At 38.4% G+C, this 10,328-nt stretch overlaps 1 protein-coding gene across 1 annotated transcript in view; it reads right to left on the reverse strand.

Moving 5' to 3' along the window:
* Positions 1-8,065, reverse strand: part of MICU2 (mitochondrial calcium uptake 2) — a 68,022-nt gene extending 59,957 nt beyond the window's left edge. The window contains exon 1 of the mRNA XM_087966266.1: positions 7,817-8,065. Within this exon, the coding sequence (XP_087822392.1) occupies positions 7,817-8,029 (213 nt within the window). The 5' untranslated portion in view covers positions 8,030-8,065. The remainder of the gene's footprint in view (positions 1-7,816) is intronic.
* Positions 8,066-10,328: the final 2,263 nt, after the last annotated feature.

The raw sequence follows: 10,328 nt of genomic DNA on the forward strand, positions 1-10,328 counted from the left end.
AGAAACTGATGACTAATGACAGTACAGTCATTTGGCTTGTACTATACTTTTATCTTAATGAAAGCATCTTCTCGGTAATTTCCATGATTTAGAAACTATGTACGCTGATCAAATTACAGTTATTGAAAAATAAAGACTTGAATATTAGAGAACATTAGAAAGACATCAAGAGTTCTATAAACTTCAGCTATCTCAACCGTACTTTCTTTGGTTACCACTCAAAGAAAACCATCTCTATCAAGGGTGGTATTCAAATTTTGTTACTATCGGTTCTGTGGGCGTGGCTGGTGGGTGTGGCAGGGGAAGGATACTGTAAAAGCTCCTGTCAGAGATTTGATGGTTCTTTGAACTACTCAAAATTTGCGCTACCGGTTCTGGACTGGACAGAACCTGCTGAATAGCACCTCTGATCTCTATGATCATCTTGACCTGACGGTTGACTTAATAAATTACATCTACAATATATACTGTATTTCAAGAGGCAGCAAAGTTAAAAACCTCAAGTCTGCTATTTTTTCCATAAACGGTTTATTTTTTCACATCTTACAGAATCAATCAAACCTGACATGAAGAAATCAATAGTTTTAACATCTTCACAACAGAGGTACTTAAAATTCCTAACAAAATGATATGCAGATTAAAAAAAAAAACCTATGTAACACTTCACCGCACACCTTCCACTAGCCTTAATGAAACATTAACACAAACCATGGATGTGTGAATATCTTTTCAAAGCCAATGTTCAAGATATAAATACCTTGCATTTACAGGCTGTAAGTGATACTGTATTGTGAAACAAATGCACACCCTTAACAAAAATCCATTTCTAAATTTAAACATAACATTATGGCCTTACAGATTCCATACGGACTATATTATTGACTGTTTTAGTCACTCAGCATAACAATGTCTGCATTTCAGTAATGCAAACTATGATGCTCATGATATATTTAACGCTTCAGTTATTTAAACTTCAGAGATATCTGAAACTTGAACTAACTTAACGCAATGTGATATGAAATCCATGCAATTTTGGAAGTTTAAATAGTTTAATTATAATTAGTACAGGCAATTACAGTAACTTTTAAGACCAAACTAGACAAAATTTCAAAATAATGTTTCTATACCACTACATCACAGGTGTCAAACTCAATTTCACTGAGGGCTGCATCAGGGTTGTGTTTGACCTTGGGGGGCCAGGGTAGGCGTGGCCAATGTCAGGGGCACCTGTGGTGGCCCAAGCACTCTGCCAGCGAAAACGGGCTCCCTAGCTCAGTTTTCAGCTGCAATGGCCTCCTGCAACAATCTGTCAATGAAAACAGAGCTCAGGAGTGCTGCACGTGGCCCTCCCGAGCTCCATTTTCATTAGCAGAGACACCGCGGGCTGGTCCGTCACTGTTTCTAGGGCAGCCCCGTAGGCCAGATCTAAGCTGGGCTGGATCCAGCCCCCAGGCCTTAGTTTGAAACCCCTCCATATATTCTTTGCCCTGAAATTCAGCATTGCTGTGGATCAAACAATAAAAAATTAAAAAGCAAATATCAACCCTTAAAGATTTTATATTATCTATGTCAATAACAGCTGAAAAGGTATGCCTTTTCTGAAAAACACTACATATTCCTTCCATAGTTCTTTTGTGGGAGGAGATCTTTGCAGCGGTCACCACAAACCCCTCTTTCTTGCCTCAAATCCAGGTCTTTGGTCCAACAGAACATGGAAGATCTTCCTTTGTTCTGATGCGAAAAAAAAACCAGCTGTCTGGGTGTGGATGTATGGGCAGGAAAGAGCTGTGCTAGCACATTTTCACAGAAGTAAGCATTCTACAGAATGACAAGGCATGGGTGAGTTGGCATGCAGGAGAGCAGCCTGACACTGAAGAGTTAGGAATAGTGAGGTGATGGAGCCAGGTAGGCTATCACACTGGTAATGGCTGCAGCAGAGGAGTGTTGGTGAACTGTTGAGCGGCAGCAGCAGAGCCAAGCCTCAATATAGTAGCTCCATCAGTTATAGGTAGTCCTCGATTTACAGTTCATTTAGTGACCATTCAAAGTTACAATGGCACTAAAAAAAGTAACTTACGATAATTTTTCACTTTGTAACATCCCCATGGTCACATGATTTACATTTGGATGCTTGACAACTGACTCACATTTACGACGGTTGCAGTGTCCCGGAGTCATGGGATGTCCTTTCTGACAAACTTAACAACTGTATTGCTAATTTAAGAACTGCAGTGATTCACTTAATAAATGTGGTGAGAAAAGTCATACAATGGGGCAAAACACATTTAACAACATACATGTTGGGCTTAATTGTGGTCGTGCGTTGAGAACTACCTGTAGCCAATGAACTTTTTCTCCATTTCCAGAATTTTAACTAAGATCACCAATGAGAGTTCATGCCAGAAGCAATTGAGTCTAGCTGTAACTCTCAAAACAACAATCTCAGCTTAACTTAAAAATAGCTAGGATTGGGACAAAATAAGAAAGAACCTTAGTTTTCTCCCTATTCTACAAGCAGGGAAACTGCCCAGACCACGACAAACACATTGTTAGCAGGTAGAAGTATCAAAGATTGGCTTCAGGAGAAAAAGGAGGAACCCAGAAGGTAAAAAAAAATTAAAATCCATCTATAAAGAATATAAAAAGCACATCTGCACAAGCATAAGAATAAATAATGTGAAATAAGTTATAGAAATAAGACAGTAATAAGACATAAATAACAATATATAGACATACTGTTTTTATTTGGATCTCTTGAAAAATAAGTCATTTTTGTTTACATGTATCAAAACTCGATACTAAAACCTCAATGAAAAATTAATTTGCGGAATGTTTTGTTGCTTTTAAAAGATGAAGACAAAGCTACACTGGGGTCCGTCAGAAATATTGAGAGAACATTGGTCACATTAAAAAAATTAATAAAAGAAACCACAGCTTTGTAATTTAGTATATTTTATAAATATTGATCATTATCATTTTACAAGCTTACTTAGAATTTGTACTTATGTATTTTCCACAGCAGCATCCAGGAAATTTGTTGCATAAACTCTCAAATTTGACATGTCAGGCTAGGGATTAAAAATGGAACTCTGAACATCCCCCACATGAGTTCATGCAAGTGCACTAGCTGGGAAAAGCTGCTGGCAAAGCATCAAACATGTTTTACAACCCCACTCTTTATATCTTATAATAAATATGGGGCTTGTGTTTGAAACAGAGGCTGGATAGCGCTCTTTCAACCATAATATATATGTAATGTTTAAGTCTGGAGGACTAAAGATTCCTTATCTCTGATTTCATTCCTATGAACTATATCCCAGCATGAAATAGTTCTATATTAGCTTGTCAGTTCTGCTATTGTCCCCTTTATTTCTGGATTGTAAGAGAGCTATGCATATTACTGGTAAGTAAAAAGAAAATAAAAAAGATAAACGAGAAATACGTTTTATGAAGCTCTGTAAAGAAACATCTAGTGCACTGGTTATACCAATTTCTAAATTGGGAGGCCTTTCTCATGATCACTTAGGTGTGTCTTAGTCATCTCTCATTTTGATTACTGCAATATAGCCTACAAAGAGCTACCCCTGTGGACCATTTAAAAACTTCAGCAGGTATAGAATGTGTGGCTTGAGTTGGTAAGTACATATCTCAAGAAACCATTATTTCACTTTAGCCTGTTTAAATTATTTATTTTTTATAGGTTGCCTTGCTCCGGTGATTGAGGTGGCTAATAAATTGACTAAATAAGCAATATTGCTAAATTAGTAATAATTTCTACAATGTATTCAATGTAAAAGAATATAATAATCTTTAAAACATGTGATAAGAGCAATAAAACTATAAAGGCAGGGCCTTATTTTTAAACTTCTAAGTTTTGATCTTTTAATATCCAGAGAAGAAAACTGGAGAACAGAGTTTGATTTAATTTGATTAGAAGGTAGAATTGATACACACCTTATATAGACTGTTAAAAGCAAAAACAAATCAATAGTAGTGAAGAACAGGTTGAGCTCAATACTTAGGTTCAAACAATTATACCATAAAGATAAAGCATTCAAAACTGAGCTTGGTTAATGAGAGAAGTACACTATGGAGTGGTATGTTAATTCAGAGGATTGCACGCCATCTGAAAATAAACATTAAGTCAAAGACAACAACAGATGTTTCATAAAAGTGTCCCATCTCAAATTTTTCTGCAGTACATTACTGTGACTCCGATATTGGAAATATAGTGCTAAAGATAAAGTATCACTATGTTTGGTATTTAGCAATACTGGAAAATGACTGTAGTTACTGCTACACAGTGTACACAAAGAAGAATAACATTTATTTTGAGCATCCCAAGAGACTGGTGTACTTACTACCTTCACCCCAAAACTCTAAAAAAGGGAAAGATCTAAAGGACATTAAAGAAAAGGAAAGTGAGTGAAATTTTCATAATTGAATAATTCAGTGCATAACTGTACACTTTAATGTTTGATATGATTACAGTGATATGGAAACATTAGTGTATTTAAAGTTTTCAATATATCTAATATAAGTTATATCAAATATCCTTTCAGGAACTTTAGAAAAACCAGTTCCTTATCTGAAGCACTGTTTTTCAGTTTTGGCCATTGTAAGGTGGCTGGACTTCAATCCCAGAATTCCCCAGCCATCTCTGGAAGTTGAAGTCAACCCATCTTAAAGTGGCCAAGGATGAGAAACACTGCTCTAGAAGTATGAAGAATGAGAAACAGCAGCTTTTTATGGCCTTCAGGATCTGAAGCAATAGTTTCCCATCATTCTATTTTTATTTCTTACGCAATCAGACTCTATTATTATAGAGTGTTTTAATCTGCTTTAATGAGATCCAAGATCTCTCTTAGTTGGTGAGAGAAAGTTTTTTATTTTATTTTCTCAAAGAAATATTAAGGAAGCCTTCAAAAGTAACTTCAAAAGTTTCAACTTTTTAACCAAAAAAAAAATTGAAATCAAAAATATGTTTCCAAAACATTATATATCATCCTGTACTAGAAACATTTTACTTATAAATTATTCCTGCATAAGCACATTTCAGCAATCAATTAATTTTACAGCCACCAAAGCAATAAAAGTGCTCTAACATGATGTAAATCAAATAACATTATTGACAAAGTGTTTACTTTTATAGTAATCTCATTACAGTATAGTACAAAATCTAATCAAGGAAAAAATTGTTTTTCTGTAATATTCTTTTGTAATGTACCTGTACTAAAATTAACCCTAATGAAGTAGTTTGCTTAAACTACAAAGTTTTAACTGAACAACAGTCAGGGTAAATCTGGTCAAATCTTTTCTGAGAAGTCACTAAATATAATAAATACAAATTAATCATTATTCTTAAAATTTTGTGCAAGAAATTCAAAGTAAAACAAGAATAAATGGTCTATATACAGGTGGCCTTGAGTTATGCTAGCAGTTGGGATTGGAACTTCTATTGGATGTATCCATAAAGCATAATGTCATGTGATCACATCACTTAGTGTAGGTAACCCTGGAAGACCTGATTAATGTCACAATTGCAGAGCTATGTAGGTTGTTAAGAAGGAAAAGGTGGAAAACCAAAACAAAGATCACGGGCATGCCACTAGCAGGTGCTACAAAGATTGAGATTGGATGGTGCCACAGGGAGGAGATGTGGAGTGAGTGTGGGTCAGCAGGAACTGCGAGTAGCTGGGGAGTGCTGTGTGTGTGTGTGTATGCTACAGCTAGAACTTTGAGGACTGGTCATAGGTATACTATAATTTATAGTATAAGTTCAACACTGTCATAACTTTGAATGGTCCTGAATGGTCATAACTTGAGGACTACTTATATTGTCCAGACATACAATCATTCTGTGTGGATTCCGTTAAATACTTTTTCATTTTTATTCAGGTCTAATTTTTATAATGTACCATTGTTTCTTCTTCAACACGTTCTGACTTAAATAATCACATTCTGTGTAGCAAATCTTCTGTCTCTCAGAAAACATATCAGCAGAAAACATATCAGCAGCCTTTTTACATATCAGAAAAGTTGACAAAGTGGGGCTTTTAAAATTCAGTGGGACCTGCTGATATGTTAGTACCTAGATAGGAGACTACAAGGAAATCCTAGGATTAGAGACAAGACTGGGAGCTAAAATTGTTCTGGAAGATAATAGCAAACCATTTCTGTATGGTTGACAAAAGAGCAGGTGAATGCACAAAGCTCCATTTGTGCATGTGCAAGATTAGGTTCCACACACGAAACCATCCCTTCCTCCTGCCATTGTGGGTCCACACAGCCTGAAAGGTTAGGGACTGCTGCCATGCAGGATCCAAGGAAAAGGCCTTCAAACCACATGAAGACATATAATAGGAAAAAAAGACCAAAAATGTTTTCCTGAAATTAAGGCACAAGCAGCTTTAGATAAATGGAAATCTGAGAACATTTCATTGTCTTCATGAGAAATTTACATACAAGTCACAGAAGATGGTGAAAGAGACTGGCTCCAAGTTTACAAAAGAGTGTAGCAAGAATGTATGTGTTCCCCTTATTTATTCACTCTATATGCTGAATCTATATTAAGAGAAGCTGGTTAGGAAGGAAATGAACATGTTTTTAAAACTGGAAGAAGAAACAACAATAATCTGTGCCATGCTGATGACACTACCTTGGTAGCTGAAAAATGGAAAGGATCTGCAAGCTCCAACAATAAAATTCAAGGAATGCTATGAAAACATAGAACTAAAACTAAATATACAGATCAAACTAAAGCCAACAAATAACCAGGCTTATAATTGAAAATGAAGATATCAAAAGCATGGATACCTTTGGCCTTTTAGGATCAACAATAAAAGAACAAGTAGGGAAGAAATATGCACTTGGCTGAGCAGCCACAAAGACTTGGAAAAGATATTCAAATGCTGTGATGTCTCTATACCTATGAAGATTAGAATTTTGCAAGCCATGGTATTTTCCTGTGACACTCTGTGTAAATAAAAGTTGGACTTCAGAAAAGCAGGCTAGGAAAAGTATTGATGCTTCTATATTGGAGAAGAGTATATTATGGACAGCCAGGAAAACAAACTAATAATTATTGAACAAATTAACCCAGAGTTCTCACTTGAGGCACAAATGACCAGGCTCAAATTATCCTACTTCAGACACATTATGGGAAGACCCAGCTCTCTAAAAAAAGGCTCTTAATGCAAGGAAAGGGAGTAGCAAAATGGATGGACTCAATTACAGCAGTGATGGGAGTACCATTAGAAGACCCGTTTAAGGACACATTGTCATTAAAGAAGATCCATGTGATCTCTAAGGGTCGAAAAAGACTTCAGCACCTGAGGGGCAGGACAAGAAACCATGATGGAAACTAATCAAGGAGAGAAGCAACCCAGAACTAAGGAGAAATTTCCTGACAGTTAGAACAATTAATCAGTGGAACAACTTGTCTCCAGAAGTTGTGAATGCCCCAATACTTCTTTTTAAGAAGAGACTGGACAAACATTTGTCTGAAATAGTATAGGGTTTCCTTCCTGAGCACGGGGTTGGACTAGAAGACCTCTGAAGTGACTTTCCAACCGAACGCCCCACTCCATATGTGCTACGCTCCAACTCCTAGCATCCACCCCCTGTACTACAGCAACCATGTTGGTCACGGATGATGGGAGCTGTAGCCCTTCACACCTGGAGTCAGCAGGTCAAGAGAGAACTTGAATAAGGGATCTCCAGCAGGAACTACCTAGATACCCCCCCCCCCCCAATTATTCTTCTTCAAGTAAACACTCATAATAATGTCATTTTAATAGCAGTTTCCCCCACTCACCTGTGCCAGGACCAGGACGAAGCCGCCGGTCCCCTCCCGCCCGCTCCATCCTCTGCAGGAGCCCACCAAGGCGCCTCCTCCGAGCAAGGAGGCGGTTGCGAGCCACGGGTTCGTCCAGCCTTTGCGCCCCCGGAAGCTACCAAGCATGAGCGCCCCGCGCCTCCCGCAATTGCGGACCAGAGCGGCCCAAGCGGCTCCCCACGCCGCCGCCATTTTCTCGGAAGTAGAAAGATCGTTGACATCAATCCGTAAACATTGAGTTATGTAGAGCCACCCGCAGTTCTCAGCTTCCGGGTCCGCTTTCCATTATTCCGTATTCCTATTCCATCAAGGGCTATAGAGTTGTTGTCGTGGGAAAAACAGCCACCACGGAGGTACACAATAAAGGCAGGTTCTTCCTTTCTGGCATAGATCTTCGTTGCTGGTGAGAACGGTTTTCAAAAACTCGCCTTTTCAATATTTTAATGGTCAGCGGGGCTGTTTGCAGGAGGCATTGAATGCTTTGGGTGCAATTTGAGTGAGGGGTTTTGCATGAGAAAGAGGTTTGAAGGAGTCGTTTAAGCAGAATTTTGCTGGAACCTGATTAAAAACAAGAATTAAAATGCCCAGGTCAAACACTAGCAGCGGGCGATCTTACAGGGTGATTTTCTCCCTCTGGTGAAAAAAAATGGAGCAAGACTAATAGTAGTGGAATAAGTAAAAAAAAAAAAAAAAAAAAGCATGTATTTATTATTGTTATGGCATAGTCGGCCAGATGTTTTGACTATCTAGCATTTTTTCTACCATAATCGAGTCCATCACAAGGACCTGGAGTAAATAGATGTTATTTAATAATATTAAAGGTATCGTCGCAGGATGTAATTATTATTTTGAAGCAGAAACATTTAGGCTTCATTATCACGTTCATAATAGGATTCTAGAGGGAGGTTATTTCTGGAGTAGTCGTTAAAAATGGACTTGGAAATCAAATTTGTGGAGAAAAAGTTACCTCTAATTTTTCTAGCTCTTTCTATAAAAAAACCCAAAACAAAACACACGCTCTCTTGAGGTGCATGCGCTATTTTAAAGAGCGCTTGCAAGTTATTGTGAGGCTGAGCGAGATGTTTAATTAGGCCAAGTAAACAGCTGCAGTTCTTCAACATTAAAATTAGGGGCTTTTTAATGGCTTAAATTTTTGTGTTCATGCATGGTTCAATATACTGAATAAATCTAGGAAGTCTCCCCACCCATAGCCAAAATAAGCATATGTTGTGCAGTAGTTATACATTTTGTGCAGTGGTGGTATTCAAATAAAGTTGCCATGGGTTTGGTGGGCGTGGCTTGGTGGCCACACTTTGCGTGCATGCACACACTTTGTGTGCACGTGCGTGCCAAACACACTGCGCAGGCGCAGAGGCATTCTAACTTCCCTCCTGCAAGCCTGCATGATAGTGGTCGCTGCAGCAGCTGCCACGTTGCGCTATCCTGCGCCACGCAAAGCAGCTGCGCTTTGAATTCTGGCCATAAAAGTGAGTATGGGAGCCCAGGCGGGCGGGTGGGCCAACCACAGAGCAGCGAAGAGAACCGGTTCGGTCTCCACTGCTCATCACCGCTACCGGCTCCCCAGAATCAGGCAGAACCGGTTGAATACCACCACTGATTTTGTGCATGTAGATAGCTGGGGATTAATGGCACTGTCTTCACTAATGTGAATGTTAATTTTGATGTACTGTAAGAATTAAGAATCACCTCGAGGGGGTTCCCTCTGCTGTATAGAATTGTTTGATCCCTCTCCTTGAGTAGCAGAAAATTCGATCCTTGATTTCCTTCCAAGATGAGAAGTCACAAGACCTAACAGATTATTTACTGAATAGCATAACAGGAATAATTGCAGTTAAGCTTGTCTTACTCAATAGACTGGGAATATGATGGGGACTTGGCAGAGAAAAAGTTGGGTATCAGGCAAACTTGTGCCATCATTAACTGCAAGTGAGGACATGGCCTCTCTTAAATTGTTGATCTCCAGGGCATCAAAATCACATCTTGCCCAGTTAACTGTAGTTTAGAGCAGGGGTCACCAACCTCTTGGACCTCAGGGACCACCAAACTCATAATTTTAGATCCCAGGGACCACTAACCGGTTCTGTGGCATGGCCTAATTTGTGGGTGTTGCTTGGTGGTCATGTGACTGGCTGGGCATGGCTTGTATGTAAATATGATAAATATTTATATAAATATTGATTTCTTAATTAAAAAAGAGTAACTTTTACCCCAAATCAGGCAAAGCAGGCAGATTGAGTTGCTCACAGAATCACAGATTCATTCAGAGATCTATATCTGCCATTGGCTAGCTCAGTCTGTCACATAAAATTTTCTTGCAAGCAAACTCACAAAATTAACTCACAACACACCATGCATGTAAATATTGAATTTTTTATAAAAAAAGATCAATTTTTACCCAAAATCAGGCAAAGCAGGCAGATTGAGTTACTCACAGAATCATTCAGTGATCTATCTATCTGCCATCAGCTAG

The sequence above is a fragment of the Notechis scutatus genome, chromosome 5 (genome assembly GCF_049901735.1).
Source record: "Notechis scutatus isolate UNSWTSFEM ecotype Mainland chromosome 5, rNotScu1.2, whole genome shotgun sequence".
In the NCBI taxonomy this organism is placed as follows: Eukaryota; Metazoa; Chordata; class Lepidosauria; order Squamata; family Elapidae; genus Notechis; species Notechis scutatus.